Source organism: Panthera tigris, chromosome B3, assembly GCF_018350195.1.
Source record: "Panthera tigris isolate Pti1 chromosome B3, P.tigris_Pti1_mat1.1, whole genome shotgun sequence".
Classification (NCBI taxonomy): Eukaryota; Metazoa; Chordata; class Mammalia; order Carnivora; family Felidae; genus Panthera; species Panthera tigris.
Window position 1 is genome coordinate 79,157,400 of NC_056665.1, and position 24,524 is coordinate 79,181,923.

General features: G+C 38.2%; 1 protein-coding gene across 2 annotated transcripts in view; it reads right to left on the bottom strand.

Annotated features, from left to right (window-relative positions):
- Positions 1 to 730: 730 nt before the first annotated feature.
- The window catches only part of PRKD1 (protein kinase D1), a 327,480-nt gene continuing 303,686 nt past the window's right edge, over positions 731 to 24,524 (bottom strand). For both annotated transcript variants that reach the window (XM_042989495.1, XM_042989494.1), the window contains 5 exons: positions 23,040 to 23,201; positions 22,381 to 22,479; positions 20,489 to 20,756; positions 2,518 to 2,603; positions 731 to 1,716 (listed from right to left, as the gene is read on the bottom strand). In XM_042989495.1, the coding sequence (XP_042845429.1) occupies positions 1,498 to 1,716; positions 2,518 to 2,603; positions 20,489 to 20,756; positions 22,381 to 22,479; positions 23,040 to 23,201 (834 nt within the window). In that variant the 3' untranslated portion in view covers positions 731 to 1,497. The remainder of the gene's footprint in view (positions 1,717 to 2,517; positions 2,604 to 20,488; positions 20,757 to 22,380; positions 22,480 to 23,039; positions 23,202 to 24,524) is intronic.

Here is a 24,524-nt window from a genome sequence, read left to right on the forward strand (position 1 = left end):
ATAATAGAACAGAATAAAGAATAGGTAATAATACAAAATAGTGACTAACCACTGGAAAGATCCAACTACTCTATCCCATCTGCAAATACTGTTTGTAGTCTTCACGTAGTTACCTAATACATTCAAGTGTCTCACAACACTTATGAAATTCTTCCAAATATTTATATCATTTCTGTTACATAGTAACAGTGATCCATGATAATGCTTTGTTGTCTTGCTAGAAAGAAAAACAGCCCACATAATCCATTCCATACCTCAAAGCCTATTAAGTCCAATATTAGTTTTCTCTTTCCCAGGCTGGAGAACACCTCAGTTGGCTTTCCCCTTAGGATTTTTTTTTCCCCAGTCTTTATGTGTTTTTGTAGTCCACTTTAGAACCTTCTTGTTTAGATAACATGGAAAGAAATTAGAGTCATTATTGTAATAAATCCTGATTTTATATTGACTAAATCAGGAAGCTACAACGAGATTGCCATTTACAATATTCTTAATGCCTCCAAGGCTCCTGTTTGGCTTTGGTCATTTTTCCCTCCCAGAGCTCTTTTTTTTCTATTGAAACCAGATGACATGAAATACAGAAATGCTTCATTACACCTTGAAACATACTTTTAAGCTTCAGAGTAGTTACAGCCAAATTCTAAAGCATGAGACTTTTTCTGCTTTTTGAGCAAACACCTCCGCACCTAAATGGCCCGAAAACACTAGTGTGGATTACAAATTCAGTCAGATGGACACACACTTTGACAAGAATATTTATTTGTCATTACTGAAAAATACATAAAGACGAAAGGTTGCTTAGCTTCTGATTTTCCACAGTACAGAGGATATTGTAAGAAAGGGGGAAATATCTGTTATATACGGCAGTTTACATTTCTAAGGCATTTAGGCTTATAAGTAGTAGGCGCACCTAGGCCCACTTACTTGAGTTTAAACATACTGAGGCACACCAGGCAGGCAAAGGATTTCAAACTATACAGGAAACTCTTTCATGCATTTGGGTCTAGGATTGTAAATCCATCTTCCATTCCCCCATCGCTTGTTTTTTCCACATGAGTTTTGGAGTTGTTCATAGAACTGGTAATAATCTACTCTTCAAGAGTTTGTTTATAATGACAGCGCCAATGGGGCACATGGGACAGAACTATTGCATGGACAGGTTCTGTAGACTCTTACCAAATTGAGGCTCAGTAAGAAAAACACCGATTTGCAAAGGCACAGTGGAGACAGGTTTAATGCATTAAATACAACATGAATCATTCACAATAACAAGTTTAGTGTTTCAGGGAACTTTTGTTAATACAACACAGTTGGTCACACAAAATACAAATGCTTCTGTTGATTTGTCTTGGCAACTCAGATACATCAACAGTGCTAACAGTTTAACAGCTTTGTTCTCATCTGACAGAAAATAATGGCAGTTCTGCAAGGCAAATGTTAAACCTGACCGTATGTATTTATTAATTCCACAGTGTTTTGACAGATTAGAGGGGACGGAACTCAGAGGATGCTGACACGCTCACTGAGGGCTTTCATCTCTGTTTCTTCAGCGTCAGGACTGTCACTGTGGCTAGCACTGGGATTGATCAGGTGCTCAGGGTACTGCAGCCCCTGCTCGCCAGCGTACTGCTCCCACCGCAGGTCGTCACTTTCGTGGGTGATGTAGCGTTCCCCGATTTTGCACTCGAGCTCTCGCAAATCTAACCAGGTCTGATAATCCTGAGGAAGGAATTCCAAAACATTACCATGGAGACGATGAAAACTCATTAAAATACTGTCTCATTTGTTGTCAGTACCCACAACTGATGAGTTACCCTTTTTCCTTCCACGCTATCAGTGCCCTGTCTTTCCATCAGGCACCCTGAAGTGACGTCATCGGCAGCAAAGCCATCCTATTTGCCTAAACTATTGTGCATCAGGGGGTGGGCAATCAGTGCTTGCGGCCAAGCAATTAGGAATACTGGTATTCCTTTGATATTTAAGGCCTACAAATAACCCTTCAGTATTTCACAGTATCATTTTTCTAAAGTTGAATGTGAAAATAAATATGCAAGAGAAAACAAACACACGCCTATATTTTATATTTGCCGTGCATTTGTTCCATGAATGTTAGCATAGGCTTTTAAAACACAGCTTGCAAAGGAGTACAGTGCATGACCAGATGGGCATCTGCTTGGATGCCCAAGGATTCTTCTCAGGATTACATATACAGATTTTCTTAAAATCTGGTCCTTGGAGTTTTACAACGACCCTTAGATTTTTTTTTTTTTTTTGGCACGTGTGCAAGGGCATGTATGTATGTGTGGTATATTTCTTCCCTGTCACATTTTCTTGGTAGAGAGATTAAGAAACACTAAATTGTTATTAAATCCTAAGAAGTTGCATGCATTTTGGCAAACGAATTGATGTAAGAACACTTTTAATTAAGCATATAACAAAATATTTTTACATATAATATTAAATCTTGTCAATATTCAGAAGTTCATCTGATTGGGAAAATATCCAATGAAGGATTTTTACCTGTAGCCAAGGGTGACTCAAGGTCTTATCCACGCTATAGCGCTTTCTCATTTTTACTTGCAGCAAGTTATTGATAAGATCAATGGCTGAAAAAAAATTCAATTATTGATAAAAATGGATGACAAATATGGAATATATGCATAATTCATTTACAGTTTATTTCACATCCACTATTTCACAGTGTCAAATGCAGGATAGTGATAGCAAGCACCAGAACCTGAAGAAAATACCTCTTGAGAATTCTAAAAGCTTGGCCTTCATTTTATTTTGGATGTTAAAAAATGAAATCGAAAACAATTGTGGAGGAGGGAGTATGAGTCTTTTGTGAGTGCAATGTAAATTTCTCTTCTAGTCTGTAATACATTTTTCTAACGTAGGAGTTTTGCTTAAATATACATCATTTAACTGTTTCTTGTACTAAATGCAGAATGCAATTACTATTCAAGAGAAAGCATTTACTAATCTTGTTTTGTGTTTAAAGTTTAACTATACATAATGGGCTTCATAGCCTTGAATTAAATGACAGATATCTGGACACCAAATTAAAACGAATAAAATAAAACACAAAATGGGCCACAACTCAGGATAAACTCAGCCAATGACCCAATAGGAAAATACTTTTTATTTCTCCTGTTTGCTTTTTAAAATATCCAATGAATTAGAATTATATCAGCCTTCATTGTTTTCTAGGGGAAGACAGGAAAGGAATTTGTCTAACAAGAATGATTCTATGAGGTTAGAATCAGTCTATCCAGCTTAGTACTCTGTCTCTGATTGGGACTCCCAACAGAGTGCAATTTAGGGGGGAAACAGTGATCCTTCTAGTTATCTAGTCTCCAAAGCATCTGAGTTACCTATACTTCATGTGACAGAATTTTCCCTCACCTTTGTAAAAATTATATTTTCAGCCTAGATTATTAATAACTCATTATTTATTAAATTCACTATTACACTTCCTATTCATTCTTGTAATAATTTCCCATATCTTTCATCTTAGCATTTTCTTCTCCAAAAAGAGCTTAGTGAAATCTGCCAAACCAATGGAAACATTCACATTTCACCGAAGTCAATTTCCACCTGTAACATACCCTGGTCATTATATTTCCTAAGAGATGGATCTTTCATCTCCAAATCTTAATCAAATAGGTAGCTGATATAAAAAAATGCAAATTAACTCCCCAACTTCCCCAATCATCAAGTCCTGAATCAAGTGGCTTTGACTCTATTGTATGGTTTACATCAGCCTGTATGGATCTGAAAATACAGGCTGTCACAGGAGTCCAGAGGCAACCTGGGACAAAGATTGCTTCAAACAGAAAGAATCTGAATCCTTTTCATTATCAGGAAAAGAGAAATGATTTCTACAGACATTTTTAAAAACTGTTTATCTTTTATTGTTTATTTTGAGAGAGAGAGAGAGAGAGCGCACACGCGCGTCTGTGTGTGCTAGTGGGAGAGGAGCAGAAAGAGAGCAGGAGAGAGAGAATCCCAAGCAGGTTGCACACTATCAGGGCAGAGCCCAACAAGGGGCTCAATCCAACAAACGATGTGATCATGACCTGAGCTGAAATCAAGAGTCAGACGCTCAAATGACTGGACCACCCAGGCATCACAAGAGAAACAATTTCTATAGTCTTTTGGTAACTTAGAGTTCTATCTCTCTGACACCAACACTCCAAGTATTTGCATGCTTGAATGGCCGTAGAATTAAACACTTAAGAATTCTTTGGAGAATTCTTGGAGAAAGTAAATGCAATAGCTCACATTTAAATGCTTTCTAGGCTGATACACTCTTGCCTTAGCTAGGATACCATAGGAAACACAGTACTTAGTACAATTTCAAATTCCAAGCATGTGTTCCCAGAGAGCTTTTGAAAGTATAGTTCTCTCAGTGAACTGTGTATTGGGCATGTGCTTTAAAACATCCATTCACATGATTTACTCACTGGTGAGTAAAGTGCACCTTCTGTTCTTGCTGCTGTGAACTCACAGAGCAAAAATGGAGGATGAGGGGAGACGGGAGAGCTTATGCACTACCGTAAGTGCACCACAGCATTACGCTTCCCCAGACCCGGCAGGCAATAAATACATGTTATTAATTCACTCATTCTGCTTTGAATTCTATAATTAGGAAGGTGGGAGTACAGTAACTCAACAAAAGGGCTGGTTTGTGCCCAAATGCACCCCAACAGTGAACCATACTGCCTAATGGGGAGGGAAGTACTGCCAGAGGAGAAACTGTAAGTTTCTGCAGGGAATGGAATATGTGGAGATGAAACATTTTTTCTGCTGAACGAAGCACCCACAGGCTGAGCACAGCCACAGTACCCAGGCGATGTGAAGAAACACAGCCAGATAATGGCAAGTACCTCCAAGAGAAAATAGTTTAGAAGCTAAGGACAGAGTTAGAAGATTTATGTGTGTGCATATAAATTTGTGTGTGTATTTGTGTGTTGATAAATATATTTTGTGGCTTTTGGTAGACAAAAACAAACATGGTTAATTTAGGCACCTGGCTTTACTCTGAAAATAGGTCCATCATTAGTGTTTGAGAGCCCCATTCTACTCATTGCCCCTTCTGAACTCTTAGAACATCCTTTTTATTGATCACCTCATACAATCCAGCATTAACTATACCATACAAAATTCCTTTCACTGAGTCCATTTTTAAGAGAAATTCTACAGTTTTTTCTTTTTTAACAATGTTTTCTGTATTGGTAATGTTCTTCACATGTGTCACTCATTCTTTAATCTGTTCATTCACCAAATCTGCCCTAACGAATTACTGTTGGCAATTGCTTAAGGAACAAAAAAGTAATGATAGAGTTCTGACCCCAAAACACTCCCAGTCTAGTTGCAAAGGCAAAATATGAGTGTGCATGCATGTACACACACTCACACACTGGAACATTCTGTGAATGTCTTTCAAAAACTAAGACAGGGAGCACACTCCAGCAGTAGGAAACAGGAGTGAAGAAGTAGGCTGTGGTAGTAGCCTGGAAAGTCAGAAGGAAAAATGGCAAGCTGGCATAGCAGAGAAGAATGCCAGGGCCCAAGGTGGGAGGGAGAAAAAGAAGATCCAGGCTCCCCAGAGCCCCACGAGGATCTGCAGCCCAAGAGGTCTCTGTAGCCCCATGAGAAAGGGATACTGGAGAAGCAGATCATATCTCAGAAAATCGTGGTACCCTGCACTTCCTTCCCTACATACGGGAATATCCAAATATCTGCCTGGTCTCCACAGTTTTGGGCAATCAGCAGATGTCATTTTAAATAGCTGACATTGGTTAGGGCCAAAGCTATGCAGGAAATCCTCTATTCCCTTGGATTATATTTTTTGTTTCACACTTTCCTCCCCTTATCCTCTCAGTATGAATATCCCCCATCCATCCCTGAAGAAAACAGGAGCAAAATAGGCAGTGGCTGATTTCTCTTTCTCTTTGCAGTAAATATGATATCAATTTTTTTTTCAGAGACTGGTAGGATTATTTTGTGATTGTACTTGTCTATTTATTCTGGGAGTTAGCCTTTCTAATATTCTGAGGGTTTTGTTCTCTTACTCATGCTTAAACTCAATCCCTCCCTTCCCTATTATTAATAAATTGTCGGGGCGCCTGGGTGGCTCAGTGGGTTAAGCATCCAACTTCAGCTCAGGTCATGATCCCACAGTTCGTGGGTTCGAGCCCTATGTTGGGGTCTGTGCTGACAGCTCAGAGCCTGGAGCCTGTTTCAGATTCTATGTCTCCCTCTCTCTCTGCCCCTCCCCTGTTCACGCTCTGTCTCTCTCTCAAGAATAAATAAACATTAAATAAAATAAATTGTCTTAAATCCGAGTTCTCTAAACACTTTGAACAGCCACAGTGAGGTGAGGGATAGAAGCGGAAAAGTGTTCACATGTAGCCCAGAAGGCTGACCTATAACCTGTATAGTTGGTTTTTTTTTAATGTTTACTTATTTTTGAGAGAGACAGAACATGAGCAGGGGAGGGGCAGAGAATGAGGGACACACAGAATTCAAAGCAGGCTCCAGGCTCTGAGCTGTCAGCACAGAGACTGATACGGGACTCGAACTCACGAACCCTGAGATCATGACCTGAGCCTAAGTCAAACGCTTAACTCACTGAGCCACCCAGGCGCCCTCTGTATAGTTTTGATAACTATTAAATATATGCTGGTTTCTACATTCTTAAAGGGTGATATGACTGCCTATTTCACCGGTAGTTAATATCGAACTGAATGATAAGTGCCACAGAAGTCTTGTGAAAGTAATTTTCCGAATAGAAATTCAAAGAAGACATTTATGATCTAATACTACCTGCACTCTCCTCCTTGAGCACTAATAAGCATATAACCACTGGCTTCATACAGCAAAAGTGCAGCTCTTTCTGCCCATGCTACTTAAACTTACTAAGTTGCATTGTAAAACCTTCAAGAATTCTTTCTTGACCTTGGCACCAACAATCCCACAACAGAGGCAATGTGAGAAGTCTTTCCCCTTTCTTTGTTATTGGAAAATTTTAAACAATTGTACGGTTTAAATTTTCATTTTTAAAGAATCCCCTATCCTTCATGAGCAGAGTTTTGTGCTTTCTAAAATGTCTCTAGCCACGAATTCACACTAATGTTCCCTATAAATTAGAAAAAAAAAGAAAAGAAAATGGTTGTTTTAAAGTGTATTTTGAGAGAGAGAGAGAGAGAGAGAGAGAGAGAGAGAGGGAGAGGGAGCGTGAGCAAGCAAGCAGGGGAAGAAAATCTGTTTTTCTTTTATTGAAGCCTAATTTTTTTTTTTTTTTTGCTACAGTAAACTCTTGGCTAACACAGTTACTCCCCCCCTACTTCCTGTACAGCAATTTTTCTCATTGCCCCACCAGTTGAGAGACTAAAATGTCAGGAAAGCAAAAAAAAATTTAATCAAACGTTCTCTTACAGAACTTTGAGCAGATGTTAGGACTGCTACAGTTCTGGGCAGCCTGTTTGCCAGGTGCACGAGTAATATCGGAACAAAACCAAAACTAAATACTATATGCAGGTGCTGAAGGAATTTATGTTTTAATATGAAAGGGAATGTTCCATCAGAGTGTTAATTGTATGGATTCCATTTTTTCTGCCATCAAAGTTCTGAATTATCTTTGCAACTGTAGGGACTATCTTACAGTCATTCTGTATTTCAAAGCAAACACCACATGTAGGGACAGAATAGGTTCTCTGTATGTAGGAGGTAGATTTGCTTAAGCCACTGCTAAGGCTAAACTGAATGACCTCCAAAACCTGGAGAAAATCCTACTAAGTGAATAGAACTGGATATATGTGAATATATAATAGGTCCCTGGGGTCACACCTCTCAGTCATTTCCCAATTCCCATCTTGTGTTATTTCAGTAGAAGCCTGTCCTCCCCCCTACTCTTCCAACTAGATTTTAACTCCTTGAAGGTCACACAAATTATGTATTCATTTCTGCATGGAAGTTTCATAAATATTTAAAATAAAATGCATCACTCAGTGCATTAGGAAAATGCTTGCTAAACAGCGTTTGGTAGACTGAATACATTAATTACACATATAAATGGCCATTTTCTCAGCTCTAAGTGTGAATATCCACATTATGTGCATATGGTTTGTTTATTTTGGCTAAAGATATTCCTGGATGGTAAGACATCACAACACCATAAAATAGATCATAGGATCAGTGATTTCTATCAGAAAATCAGAATAACGCTGAGAATACCTGCAATACAGCTCATGTTATTTTGCCACATTTATTTTATAGAAGAGAAATTACCCGTGAATTCCGTGGGCTGACCTCTTCTTTTCCAGAAAGAGTACCTTTTTAAAATTTTGTCCGTATTGTCTTCTGTCCACCCGCAAATTATTCAGGTACAAATTTTCAAATTGGAAACCAAATCAGAACTATTATCCTAGTGATGGGGCCATCATCTGTCAACCACTCAGCTCCCTGCCTTCAAGGAAGTGTTTTCTTTTTTCTTCTTCTATTCTGCCTCACTGCCTGTCACAGTGCTCAGTAGTTCTCTTGGTTCGCTTCATGCTGATGGTAAGTTGTGTGTTTATTTTAAAAATCGTTTTGCAACCCTTCACATTCCAGCTCTCAACCCAGCAAGCTGTTGCCCGGCAACACTAACTGGGACGCTCCTCTCGGGCTGAAACCAGAGGCTGCAGGCAGCAAACAAGGCCGCTGGAAATCATCATCTTACTCGTTCTGAGTCAATTACCGCAATCCAATGAAGTGCAAGACCTTTCGAGACTCAAGTTGGTATCTTTCCTTTTCCAGTTCTTTCCTCTGTAGAAAGTTACTCTATCAACGGTTATGCCTTTGCTTTACATTCAATTTCATTTCCCCTTGAAGACTGGAAACACAATCTTGGAAATCACGAATTGTTTAAACACAGCATACAACAGCCCTGAAAATGATGCTAAACTGATTCAAAATTTAAGGTAGAAATCAAAATATATTTACAGGATGCTAATCATGTGCAAGGTGGATTTTTTTTTCCCATTTTCACGGCACATTAAAATCCTTTGGAGAGATTTCTGTTTTTCTTCTTCTTCTTCTTCTTCTTCTTCTTCTTCTTCTTCTTCTTCTTCTTCTTCTTCAAATGCTAATACTCAAGCCACTGGTCAAGTGAAAATCTTTAAAGAGGGGCTTCCAGGCCTCGGTATCTTTAGAAGCACAAGTGTTGCTAGTATGTGCAGCTGGAATTGAGAACAACTCTGCCAACTTCCACATGCATATAAATAATCCAGGGATTTTAAACTGAAGATTCTGATTCAGTAGATCTGGGGAAAGACCTGATTGTCTATATTCTAGTGGCTCCCAGGAGGAGCCTTAGACCACATGTTGAGTAGCAAGACACTAGAGGCAGGAGAACATTGATAGTAGTTAACAACTGGTTTAATATTGCCCCAAGGACCCCTGAAGAGATGGATGTAAACACAGAGAAAGGTACCCAAACATACAGATATCTGTCCTCAGCCCCTTCTGGTTTGGTAGTCTGCAAGGAGGACACAGAAAGGTTTTCAGAGAGCTTTCACTCGGAGGATGCCAACAGGAAGAGCCAATGAATTGGATTACACAAATCAGTTCCAAAATAACTGCATCTGGAGCTCTGGGCCGTACTGGTATCACAACATTTAATAGGGACCAATGAAACGGAGTCCTCTTTTTAGGTCTCACTTCCCTAGCCCGCAAGGAAATGTCTAAGTACAGAACTGGAAAGCCTGGCTTATCAACAACGTTCAGGAGAAGGAATTCAGGTTCTAAATCTACAGTAAACACATGAGTCTACCAAGTCAGTTGTGATTTTTATGCCATGCTGAAAGAAATGTGTTCTTTATCACGAGGAAGTGGTGGCTTCACTTTATACTTAACTAGACTTGTGGAACCTTGAGTGAGAACAGCTTTGGGGTTTGAAAAACAAAGATGAGAGTGTTTGGACCAGGAGGCTGAAGGAAAAGCTGATTGCCCAAGAGAAGAGATCAGGGGTGATATGATGGCTGCTTTTCAAACCTGAGATTAGCCTCTATTTGGAAAAAGGAGCAGGCTTGTTCTAACAGTGGGTAAAAACAGAGAGATTTTTGCTCATGGTGCCAGGGTCAAATTCAGAAGAAATAAGGGTCCTTGTGAAACCATTTTCTATTACTGAAGCAATTTAAGAATGTTCTGGATAATTACTCAGTATATTGGTATAATAGAGCAGTACAGGGGCTAAGTAAGATTTTTACCACGCCGTATTTTGAAATATTCTCTGTTGTCACTGTGGAATAAAGCAAACTTAACAGAATACTTAAACCTTTACTGTTGTTCTACCTTGACATTTCAGATGTCGTATTTCAACTCAACTATGATATAAATTCAGAAGCGAAATTTTAACTTTATAATTGGGATATGTAGGAAACATTTCAATTTGGATGGCACATAAGCAGCTGATTTTTGAGCACTTATAGTGCCAATATTCTTTTTTTTTTAATGCTAGTATTCTCGCTAAAACTTCTGAGTGGTTTTTCCCTATAAATGACCATTTGTTAAAGAAAATTCTGTCAATTTTATTTTACTTGCTCTCAAAATAAATGATTCATTTCCTGGTGGTACACCCTTTCAGATAATATCTCATTTGGATTTTGAAATATGTATGTATACATACACATACATACATAATAAAGAATTCACTCTATTAGAAGATTTTTAAAAATCATTGTGTGTCTTTGGTTGCTAATTTTAAACTTACTTACTATTACTGAATAAACTGCATGGCTTAAAAGAAAGTACACTAAGTAATTCCCGAATTTCAAGGAGAGATTATTAAATCCCAGTGGAAGTTTGAACCCACCTGATTCACTTTAGTTTACCAATCGTGATAGAATTTCCTGACAGTGAGTCAAGCATTTTAAAGCAGCTCACTGGCTAGCCGCCTCACATCTCTTCCGTGCTGTTATGTCTGACAGCGGTGCTAATATGTTGACAAATCAATCTATTCATTAATATTCAGCAGGCTTGCTAGATCTGCAAGCCTCGTAAACTGTTACAAACACAGTTTAATTATTAAAATGACAATTGTCTTTCTTTTGTTTCCTATACCATTGGACTTCTGGGTCTCATCTACCCGAGGCTTATTTTCAATGGGGTTGTTTTTTTGTTTTGAACAATACGTAGTGCAAGAGGGGCCTACAGCTGGTTCCTTTTCATGGCAAAGTGCTACTTCCAACTTAAGTGTTTAGCGTTCTGGAACACTGTTGGATTTTGAAACCATACCATGTGGTATTCTTGGTGCAAGGCTTTTATTTAGCTTTGCTTTGTGTTTGCACTGGCTGCATTTTTCATCTTCAATTTCTGGGAGAAAAACACACTTGTGACCAATTTTATTTGAATTAACCACATTGAATGATAAAAATTGCTTTAAATGTAAAATTTAGATGCTTTGATAAATTTAGCGGTGTATTATGATAGCCATCCTATGACTTGAGATGCCATATATTCTACACTGTTCATAAATGTCAGCACAGGATTGAGACCAACTGGCAGAATAAATTGTGACTATGTCTATCAGGGAAAGGAGGATGCAGAAATACTAACACTGAGGCTATTCGAGCAGAAAAGAACCTATGTCACTGGTGCATCATCATGATTTAATAATCTTGAACTGAAGATAAGCTATAGGATTAATGCAAGGGGTATTCCTCCCACCCCCATTTTTATATATGGAATGTCAAGGCTTTGTGTCAGCTCCTAATTCTTCATAATGCACACTAACCACGTGCCTCTAAAGCTGAGCAGTAACAACACAGCAGGTGACTTGAGAATAGGTGCTTCTTCAGACGTGACCTGTGAAAGCAGAATATGATCTCTATCTGCGGGGGCTGGGGACTCATTGTGCGACAATTTCCAAGGTTGCCTCTGTGTTGATTACTGCCTGTTTGTCTCCCTAATGTCACATAAAGGAATATCAAAACTCAGAAGAAAAAAAAAATAGTAATTTCTCTGGTGGTCTTCATGGTCTATTACTGACCTTCCTCAAATTGTGTCTCTAATTGAACACATCAATTCAAGGTGATGATGGAAATGTAATTTTTACTCTAACAGATGCTTTCCCATTGCTGCAGGTTTGTCGGTGTTCTGGCAAGATGATCTGCCCTGGCACAAGTTTTATCTCACTTTACCAGCTGTCCAGCCACCACTTGTCTTCTTCCTCTAAGAGTAAACTCTTGGGAAAACAAAAGCTGCCTACTAAAGTTATATACAAAAAAGAATGGTTTAAGATGTATGCGATGATTCTGAGCAACTGAAGGAATGTAGGAGAAGAGAATTTGACTTTCACACTTAATAATTCTCCTTTGTGTGGGCATAAGTTGAGACAGTGGAGGTTACATCTTCTTCATCTGCCCAGTCATGATGCCGGACTGGTATTACAGAAAAGGAAAAATAACCCTTGCTCTCTGGTGAATAACACTTACATATACAATATATATGCACATATACATATATATACACACATACATACATATATGTACGTATATATACGTATATGTGCATATATACATATATATATGTACGTATATATACGTGTGTGTTTGTGTGTCTGTGTGTGTGTGTATATATATATGTATATATATGTATATATATATTACACTTAAAATTTTGGACATTTTTCAACCAGGCACAGAAGAATTATAGTTATATAGAAGGTTGTACTCCATTTATTCCTGGAGCCTTATTTTCCCCCATGTACTTCCATTCACTTTTATTACTTTTTAATGAAAGTATTGTATGCATCTGGTAAAAGATCTAAATCAATTGGTAAAAAGAGTTCAAAATGAAAAATAAAAACCTCACATCTCATTATGGTTTTAACTACTTAAAAAATGTCTTCTGATTAGCTTTAAACCAGTGCCACTCAGAGGAGGTTCATGGATCAGTACTGATCTGTGAACTGTTTACTGGTCTACAATGAAAGAGGTATAGAAAGTAAGATTAAGTCTGTGGGAACTTTTATAGCAAATTGATATTGCTGTCATTTTTTTAAAATTTTATTTGATAAACTAGTAAAATAAACTGGTACATATGTCTGGAAATTAAGATAATATAAAACTGGTCTGTCACCACAGAGTTTGAGAAGAACCACCTTAAAATACAAATCAAAACAGGGGTGCTTGGGTGGCTCAGTCCATTAAGTCCAACTTCGGCTTAGGTCACTATAGCATGGTTTGTGAGTTCAAGCCCCGTGTTGGGCTCTGTGCTGACAGCTCAGAGCCTGGAGCCTGCTTTGGATTCTGTGTCTCCCTCTTTCTCTGCCTCTCCCCCCAACTTGCACTGTCTCTCTCTCCCTCTCTCTCTCTCTCTTAAATAAATAAACATTAAAACAAAATTAAAACAAAACAAAACAAACATAGATTCCTTTCCATTAAGGACAATGAATCATTTTATTTCAGGTTTCTCTATTGTACTGACCTTATTCCCCCAATTAATTAGGTTGTCCTAAAATAATGTACGAGCCAGCTCTGTAATTTAGAACACTGCCTGGCATACAATATGGATATGTATACATATACATATGTATACATATGGATATATTTTATTCAGAAGTATTAACATTAAATTATACATTAAGTCATACAGTAAATATGTATTACTCAGTCCATTCACCTAGGCAGAATCCTAAATGAACCCCGTGGAAGCTATGGCTCTTCCAGCTCTCTTCACCTCTTCTCTATTCTCCTCCTCAGCATTGTAGATGTTTCATTATTTACATTCATTTGCATAAGTATAATAAAGTCAGACATGCTTGCTCTTAGGGTTATCTAAAATTTTGAATCAATAAGCAATATGTGGGATAATTTATATGTAACTATTATGAATTATGAGATTATAACCCCTGCCACCTATACCCTATAATATCAAATTTCCAAACCTACATCCACTCAAAGGAGAATTGTCATGCGTCAAGAGGATTCTCTTTTCCTACATTCCTTCAACTGCACAAAGCGCAAAATCATAACACCTATGTTAGTTTCTTCTTTATTATACATAACTTGGTTATACAACTTTCTGTATTTCCTGGAGTTTACATGTTTTCTTCTTTATTCTTGACAAAAGAAACTGGTCAAAAAGCTTTTTCTATTCTTGCTACCTTCATGGCAATCAATAATGAAATACATTTAACATTTGAAATAAATTACATGTCCTGATAGTAAATATCTGAGAAAGAAATTGCAAATGCAAAAAGAGGTTAGGAGTTAGAGAGGGATTTTATAATTTATTTAAATATAAATATTGGGAATTTATTTAAGACTTTCTTGAGAGCACTGTTCAGCTGTCAGGTCTTTCAGAGGATCAGGGCTCTGAAGCAGTGTTTCTGAAAGTGTGATCCACGGACTTCTTACATTCTCAGCACAGGATTGCAGTTTATAGGGGTGGGGCCAGGGAATCTCCACTTTTAACTAGCTCCTCTGATTAAATGTTGGCATGCTAAAGTTAAAAAATGCTTACTACAGACTTAGAGCTAGACTATGACAGATTTAAAATAAGCCATACTCGAGAAGGTTCTTTGGCAAAATTATTAGAAATCACTTGCCTTGCAAATATTTCCATGTACTATTAGCTATTTTTTCCATTTCCCATATCTATGCCCTACACCCCTGGTATCTACTTCTTAAGTCATAGACAGAGCCTTGTTTGCAATTTTCTGATGTTTTGGCAATGTCCATCCAAGATTCGACCTTATTATTATACCACATGTGACAAACATGGAGAATAGCCTGGTCTGTCTCTTGCTCTTTTGGAATTGCTAAAAATGCAATGAATGGAAGGGCATATTGATACATGATCAAGTAAGGCATAATTTTCCTTAGTTTCATCTGATTATCTAAAAAACGTTTAAGTGAACATGGGCTGCTCTTTCCATGAGATACAGTAAATTTGCCTAATTAAGTAAATATTTTAAAGTAAGTGTGCAAGTCCTTTCAAGGAACTAAGAAAGGTCATAGGATGGATGTGTTAAGGGCCAAACTGAACCTAGTATGTGATAAAGCTAGAGGTGGGAGTGAGGCCATGTGTAATCATTGATAGGTAACAATGGACTAACTGGAGGATGTCAAATGGCCATCTGGTAATCACTAAGATGAAATGAAACAAGGCGTAATACACAACACTGGCTTAGAATGAATTGAAACGTCCTCAAACTCCCATCCCATGATTACCTAAAGTCTCCTCTTGAGTAATTATTTGTAATCATATGATTCATTCTGGAGTGTTTTATTGTATACATGCATTCTTATTTAGTTATATTTGTATAACTGTGTTTATAATGTGTCTCTTTGGTTATACATATAAGTAACTATATATGAGTATAGTTAAATGTATGTTTAGTTACATATATAAATTTGTATAATTATACACACATTTGTGTGTATAACTAAATACCTATATACGGATAGATATGTAGATAGATCATGTAAAGTGACTGGAAAATAGAAAGTGTTCATTATATTTAAGGTAATCCAGCTATGACAGTCACTGTGCTAAGCACTTTCCGGTGCAATTTCATTTAATTCTTAAAATAACCCCATGAGTTAGGAATTACTGTCACCATACTTCAGACAAGAAAACTGAGACCTAAGAGTTAATAAGGAAGTTGGATGAGGTCACCAATACACTAAGTGGAAGAGCTCTCAACTCAGGGCGTTATCACAACATGATCTTGTTTCCCTGTATTTTTAGATGTTATTAAAAACTGTGTTGCTACTGTAGCTCTAAGCTAGTGAAAGCATATTAAAAATTTAATGTGACAGCATGGCAAAATCCATTAGAAGGATAATCAAGAGGCTATAAATGTAGTAGATAAGAGCATCTATGTTGGAGCCAGCTGACAGGATTTGCACCCTGGCCCCACTCAGGAAAGCCACTTAACCCTCGGCGCCTGCACCGCCTCATCTTTCAAATGGAAACAATTATAGTATCTAGTCAAAGGTTGGAGATGATTAAATACGTTCATATATGGAAAGTGTTTAAATAGTGCTTGGCTATAATGCAAATGTTATAGAAGTGTTAGCTGCTATGGTTTTTTTTCTTTGAAGATTTAATTTTATTATCTCCATTTTTCCTGTAACAATTGCTGAGTTAGGTTTTCCTAAAAGTCTTCTCATTTTTCAAATCATACCTTGATTCACAAAAAAATACTTTGATAATGGACATCTATTAATGCTTCTGTGTTTGTTTTTGGCCTAGTATCTCTTCCCTGCAGGAACTTACTCTCTCCAAACTGGAGAGGCTCTCCATCATCCATATGGCCAATCAAAGCCAGGTTCCTGCGGTGACAGTGTGATTGTTCCCAGAGTATTACGGGATTTAAGCAGAGCCAATCAGTGCCCCTTTCAGAGAATGTATGGCTACTGATAAATAATTACTCTTCCGTTCTGAGATCATATACAATAAGCAGCATGTAAGCCAGGGGCTGCCGGGGGATCACTTTGCACCACATGAAGAATCCACCTGAGAGGGAAGCCATCATAAAGCAAAACAGAGATGATGAGAGATGGAGAAATATGACACTGAACCACCAGATCCACATAGATGAGGTTCACCATTTGGACTTCCCCGTTGTGTGAGTCAATAAACTATCTTCTGCCTAAGTTAGTTATAGGTTTCTATTATTTGCACACGAGACCTAGTTCCCTGCTAAATTACTAATCAGCACATCCCCAGAATGCCAGTACTCTGCTTATTACACTATCACAGCAAAAATAAGGAATGAGTTTAAAATATTCCCTTATAGATTCCTAAATATCAAGGCATTAAGAAATAAGCACCCTTTGGTGTACAAGTATCTATGCTATAAACAATGGAGACAAATAATTTGAAGTCCAAGCCCTGCCACTGTTTGACTTTGAGCAAGTCACTCAACGTTTCTGGTTTTCTCTACGACAGAGACTAAAACAAGCTACATACTGGAGGACTGTTGTGAGGTTCAAGTGGTACGATGAGAGCTCCACCACTCCAATATATAGGACTATATTATATCAAGTCCCTGTCTACAATAACAGAAAAATAAATGCATGACACAGGAATTTTTTCATTCTGACACATCTATGTATGTTACAGAGACCTTACAACTTTCTTTTTTCTTTTGCTTTTTCATGCCAAGAAAACACACACACACACACACACACACACACACACACACACAACTACCAATATGTCTGAAGAATACTTTGGAAGCATGCACATCAGTTTGCATATAATTTCTAAAATTATACAATCACTTCTTGGTTACCCGCCAGAGCAGTTGCTTAGCTTAGTGCTCTCCTATCTTCCCTCCTAAATCCAAGTCCTTGGTTCACCCCACACCTGCCTGTATAGATGCTTTTCACATCCTTTATCTCATTCAGTCTCTGTTACCAACTCATTATATAGGCAGGGATCATTATCCTGATTTACAGATGAGGAACTGAAGCTCAAAGAAGGTTAAGTGATGGCTAATTAGAATGGCAGATAGGACCGGGGCGCCTGGGTGGCGCAGTTGGTTGAGCGTCCGACTTCAGCCAGGTCACGATCTCGCGGTCCGTGAGTTCGAGCCCCGCGTCGGGCTCTGGGCTGATGGCTCGGAGCCTGGAGCCTGTTTCTGATTCTGTGTCTCCCTCTCTCTCTGCCCCTCCCCCGTTCATGCTCTGTCTCTCTCTGTCCCAAAAATAAATAAAAACGTTGAAAAAAAAAAATTTTTAAAGAATGGCAGATAGGACCATAACTCAAGCCACTTGACTGTTGATTCTTACCTTTGATTTCTGAGTCACTGAGGGGCTTCGATTTTTATTTCCTTGTATCTAGATTTTTAGTGATTCTGGCAAGGTTTAAAGTATATGGAGACTAAAAATTTACTATTATCAGTTGTGACCATCCTTTGCCAATACTAGTTTCCTTGTGTATTTCTCAGATCCTACGTGCTTAAAATTGCATGGACCCAGCTCCTGTTACAACTTTTTGTGAGGGAATTGTTTGTTCTCAACAAGATAGTGGGACAGACCTGGGGCCTGTCCTTTTTACCTAGCCTAATTACTTTTGTAACACCTCAGCTAATACTATGACATAATTTCACTTTTTCTTTATATTCAACTATTAGTACTGTTCATATACCAGCAACTAGGTAACTCATTTCCCATCCAGGGCAGCAATTGGCAAATAGTACAACTCTTGTGCCTCAAAGGCAAGGATGAGTCAGAGGAAGATACTGAGGAGAGAGGCCAGTCCCTCTCAATTCCCAAACTGATTTAGAAAGGTGAAGTTCTGTCTCAGCTGGTCTCTATATCACTTTGTCTGAGTGATACAAAATTTTTAGCACTTAGAAATATCTGTAGCCAAGTAAAATATGTACTTCCTGGTCAAATATAAATGCCTTTTAAATTTCCTATGTAATTCTCTTTCTCAAATGCTGTATCTCTTTCTTTGCAATTTTTAGTGACTGGCCTAAATTTCATCTCCTCTGAAAATGCAATTCTGACTAGTCAAGTCCACAGTGATTCTTTCTCCTTTGAACTTGGCATCTCTCCATTTAGCTTCAAGTTCTTTAAAGAGTATTTTATTTTTGTCCTTTGCTTTCATGTTACCTACTGTGTGTGTGTGTGTGTGTGTGTGTGTGTCTATATATATCTATATCTATCTATCTATCTATCCACATATATATTTGTGATTTCCCAAAAGAGTTTTTTGAGCCATTAATATCTAGGTCTCTGGCCTCTATTATCAGTGATAATTAAACATTCACAATCTATAGCTATTTGTTTCTGCCCTAAATAGGTTATATCTAGCAGCTAGGCCAGGACATTTCCGTCGTATCAGAGACCAAGCATCATTTATTCTACTACTTCAAGAAAAAGTACTACACTACTCCCAGAAAAAAAAAAAATTAAATGTGGAGGCAGTTTACCCAATGCTCTATTCCTGCATAACAGGAAAACGTGACTAGCTTCAGAGGTATTCCAGATTTGCACCATGGTAACAATAGCAAGTCCTTCTATTGGATTTATGGATTGCAGGTATCAAACATAATGGTTAGGCATATTTAAAGGTAGTGTTTCCTAACTGGTCACAAGGTTATTGATAATTCCACCTTTATGCCCCCAGGAAAAGAAACCTAATTATACTTTGCTTTTTGCCTCTGTTGAATTATCCTAAATATTTCATTAGTACTTTGGCTACATGATAGTTCATTTGTAGGTCACAGATTCCTTTAAGATATATCCATCCAACTATGATTTACAACTAATTAGAAGATGTTCAGGGTTATTGCTAATAGTAACTCAAAGCCCTGATAATGGATAACTCTTGTCACTTAATACTAACAGGAGTTAATTATCTCGGGCAGTTTGGATACTTTCTTTTCTGATTCCCACATCACTGCATGCAGTAACAGATATCAAACAGATGTTTATCTCTGACTGTACTTGCCTTTTAAAGTGGTGAGAAATTTGAACAAACTTAGAACTAGACGTGGCCTGAAAACCAAAGGACTGGTGATCGAAGAATATGTGACCAGACTGGGTATATCCCCAGTGTATGTGGGTCTATACCCAGCATATCTGGGTATATGCCCTGGGCATATACACATCTGGGTATACATTCTGGCTCTGTCACCTACTAGCTTGGTGATTTTGGCCTGTGGTGTCTGTCAGTTCTTTTGCCTCAGTGTTCTTCCTTGAAATACAGGGTAAGTAATACTTACGGGGTTTTTGTGAGATTGAATGAACTCCGAAGTACGTTCATTGGGGAATTCTACTCTGAAGCGTGCTATTTTCTCTACCCTGACTGCCCCTGCCACTTCTTTTAAAACTCTCTTTTTCTTTAAGGAGAAGGAAAGGTTTGTTAAGAATTTAAATAACGCAACACTCACTGTCAAGTTAATCTATCTTAAAGAAATCGTCAGAGATACATATAGAAATTATATTTAAGGATCAAATAGAAACAACCTAAAAATATAATACCAGTGAAATGGCTAGATAAAATACCATACATACTTTAATGTCACACAAAGGAAATCAGCGCACAAAGAACTTGCAGACTAATACATAGTATGATAATTCAATTATCACTATCATAGAGTTCTTGTACCCATAATGGATTAAAAGTGCTTAATACAAATGCAGGTATATGGTAGGTAAAGATTATTCTTGGTAGAGATTAGCTGTTTCTATTACACCAATGTGTAAGTATTTATAAGTTCTAAGGAAATATATCAAAATATTAACAGTTTCTTTTTGTTTCATTTGCCTCTTAATATTTATTGCTCAATCTCTCCACAACATATGTACATTTCATCAGAAGATGTTTTTGGTCTTTCCCAATCCACCTTAATCAAATTGCGCCCCTACTCCAGTGGACAATTTGCAACGAACATTTATCAATTTAATAATTCTCAATTGATTTAACAATATAACACTTAAGGATTAAACCATTATCATTTCTGAATGGAAGATATTACCTTCGTGAGAGATTTCCTTCCAGGGATTTGGTGGATACATGAAAGCTGCGTTCTGGATTTGGTCATGTATGTCTTCATCTTCATTAAATGGGAATGTGCCACTTAGGCTTACATAGATGATGACTCCAACAGACCACATGTCTAGAGAGCGATTATAGCCCTTGTTCCTTAGGACCTCAGGAGCCAGGTAAGCTGGGGTACCCACCACTGACCTCCGGAAAGACTTTTCTCCAATGATCCGGGCAAAACCAAAGTCGCAAAGTTTCACCTGTTGATAATAATGGTTTGCAGGAATGGTAAGGTCACAGATCATCTGTCTGGTAAAGTCACAGATTATCTGTTGATAATAATGGTTTGCAGGAATGGTAAGGTCACAGACACACATCATCATGTGTCTTAGCCCAGGTCTGCCAAAGACAACTGTAATTCTTTACATATATTGTATGGATTTCTCATGATGGAAGTAACAGCTATTTTCCATTTTATATACTTGAACACAGTGCTGGAAGTTCTGGTACAAAAGCATATTTCATTCATAAATATCATCTAAACATTCTCCCTTCCTCCCCCACCCAAAACAAAGTGATAAATGTGAAAATATGTATACTCAGGAGTGGGTAATATTGTTTTACAAGGCAGGAAAATGTCATGTAAATACGGAAGGGATGGACTAAACTCAAGGGCTTATTATAAATAAAGGTTTATCCAAGGAATACAAAAATGCTGATTTGAAGGGGCACATGCACCCCAATGTTTATAGCAGCACTATCAACAATAGCCAAATTACGGAAAGAGCCCAAATGTCCATCAACTGATGAATGGACAAAGAAGATGTGGTATATATATATACAATGGAATACTACCCGAAGATGAAAAAGAATGAAATCTTGCCATTTGCACAACGTGGATGGAACTGGAGGGTATTATTCTAAGTGAAACTAGTCAGAGAAAGGCAGGTATCACATAATTTCACTCATATGTGGAATTGGAGAAACTCAACAGAGGAACATGGGGAAGGGAAGGAAAGATAAGGTAAAAAGACAGACAGGCAAACCAAAAGAGACTCTGAAATACAGAGAACAAACTGAGGATTACTGGAAGGGGGTTGGGGGGTGGCTTAAATGGGTGCTGGGCATGAAGGGAAGCACTTTTCGAGATGAACACTGTGTGTTATATGTGAGAGATGAATCACTGGGTTCTACTCCTGAAGCCAAGACTACACTATATGTTAAGTAACTTGAAAATAAATACATTAATTAGAAAGAAAGAAAGAAAGAAAGAAAGAAAGAAAGAAAGAAAGAAAGAAAGAAAGAAAGAAAGAAAGGTTGAGGGATAAGCACAGAGGCTTGCCATGTTACCTACAATACTCCTCCAAACTAACTCTGTGTGGGAACCTAGACAGGACGTGAAGATGTCAAGGAAGCAAGGCGGACAGCTGCCTTAGCGGCTTAGTCAGGTCAGTTCAGGGACTTAGGTCACTTCAGTCATGATTCCATGGGAAGATATGCAGTTGCTTTCCATCCTCGGAGCTGGGGGAAAGCAGAAACTTTTGCCCTGGTCCCTGAGAACAACACTAAACTTAAATGTCCCCGGGACTCCAGTGTTCTCCCTCTCGGGCCTGTGCTTTCCACACAGGACTGCCAGCACGCCAGGATCGGGGTACAACAGAAGGTAACAGAGCCCACTGAGAAGGCTCCTGTGTTGCCTAAGGCAGGCTGACCTAAGAAGCCAGAGGGACAAAACTGAAGTCCCGAAAATATAACCAGGAAACAAGTGGATGAACACGAACAGGTAAAACTTGAAACAAATAAAGGTTTTGAGGATGAAATGTGGCAGAATCCTGCCGGGGAGCCAGAGCTGCTGGCTTTGCTGGGAGAGGCTTTGATACTCGCCTGGGGGAAAGGATCAGCCGAGGCTAGCAACACGTTTTCTGGTTTGAGGTCACAGTGAACAATATTTTTAAAGTGAAGATGCCGCAAAGCCACAAGTATCTGTAAAGAAGAAAGTCACCACAATGATTTTATTTTGGTCTATTAGTTCATTTCAAAATGTTTTCGACAGGACATAAACTGGAAGGGCCATGAGAAAACTCACAATGAACACTTAAGCTTCTTTACACGCACGTCACTGAAATGAGCTAAATTAACAGCAGGTTTCTAAGGAAACGTCAGTGGAAAAAGTAGCATATGATGGTATTGATACAGCATCCAACACAGGTTCAGATAACAGTTGTCAATAATATCTTCCAGGGATACCCATTCTTGAATGTTTTCAAAGAACCAGGACTCAGTCACTGTGCAATTTAAAATTTCACGAGGACTTTTAATACGTGGGCCTGCATACACATTACTCACTTGGGATACTGGACTCTGGAGACCACAGATACAAACGAAATAATACTATAAGCCCCTGCAACCTTTTTGAGTGTAATTCAGACTTTGCACGTAGAGACTAAACAAGGCTAGGAAGCTGCAGTTAAGCAGTGATAACATTTGATATTGAACATTATCTTTTTTTTTTTTTTTTTTTCTGACTCTAATTGATTTCTTACCTGAGTAATTAAAAACTTCGTTATGTGTTCTGGCAACCTGCCCTTTTCACTTGACAAGATCATCTCCAGCATGTCTCCATGGAGTTTTTCCATAACAACAAACACTCTTTCAGGCGTCTCAAACATACACTCCAAATTTACAACACCAGGGTGATGAAGGTTCTATTAAAGATAAATAAAGCACTTGAAGAAAATGAGTTTTTTGATACTGTTTGGCAAGCTCACTGATTATATAAAACTGTTCAAGCTTAAAGCTATGGAGAAAGCCCACACTTCAGATTCTTAACATTTCTAAATTCCACATGTGCTGCCTTATATTTTTGAAATTCTAATGTCTCCAAAAAATATATCATTGCTTTCTATGCATAGTGAAATTATTTTTTCTATGCTGGAAAACCTAAGTTCCAACACTGTGAATTGCTAATTAGGTTTTAATTAGAATGCCATATTGAGAAATCTGTAATTTCTTAGGATCATCTCCAGTATTAAGCACACCATACTAAATAAGCATACCGGGCCGTCTCTACACACTCGGGAGAAAGTGAACGTAGACAAGATGAAATCTATACTTGTGGTGCATCTGACGGCACTGATGAAGCATATTAGTCAAAACCTTTTGGAATTGCTCTGCTACTGGAGGCTGCAGTAGTTTGCTACCAGAGCTCTTACACAGAGTTTAGGTTGCCAGGAAAACAGCAAAAAAAAAAAAAAAAAAAAAAAAAAGTTATTGAGCGCATATTTGTTCAGTGCACCATGAGGCTTCTGTGGTGGTCCTGCATTGTTCTCAAGCACTCAACAAATATTTCCACAATAAAGCAATGACTAATGACAGGCTGCACTTGGCCTGACATGATTTTTTTAAATTAATTTATTTATTTTGAGAGAGACAGAGAGAGTGTGAGTAGGGGAGAGGCAGAGAGAGAGGGAGGATCCCAAGTAGGTTCTACACTGACAACCGGACTCTGGGCTCGAACTCACAAAACTGTGAGATCTTGACCTGATCTGAAATTAAGAGTGGGATACTTAACCGAATGAGCTGCCCAGGCGCTTGACATGTTAATTGTCACAAAGGTCAGGTAAAATTACTCTTAACATTAGATGGACCCTTGTGATGATGCTTGAGTCTGAATGTTGCTGTGGGGTCATCAACCAAGCCTTTGATCATCTAATCTTTATTTTGTTTTTTTCCTGTGCACAACAAAAAATGCTAACTTAAAAGAACTACTATATGTTCCACTTATATTTCTTTTATATTTTTTTAATATTTATTTTTGAGAGAGAGAGAGAGAGAGTGAGAGAGGGAGAGAGGGAGAGGCAGGGTGCAAGCAGGGGAGGGGCAGAGAAAGAGGGAGACACAGAATCCAAAGCAGGCTCCAGGCTCTGAGCTGTCAGCACAGAGCCTGACATGGGGCTCAAACTCATGAACCGTGAGCTCATGACCTGTAACAAATTCAGAGGCTTAACCAACTGAGCTACCCAGGCACC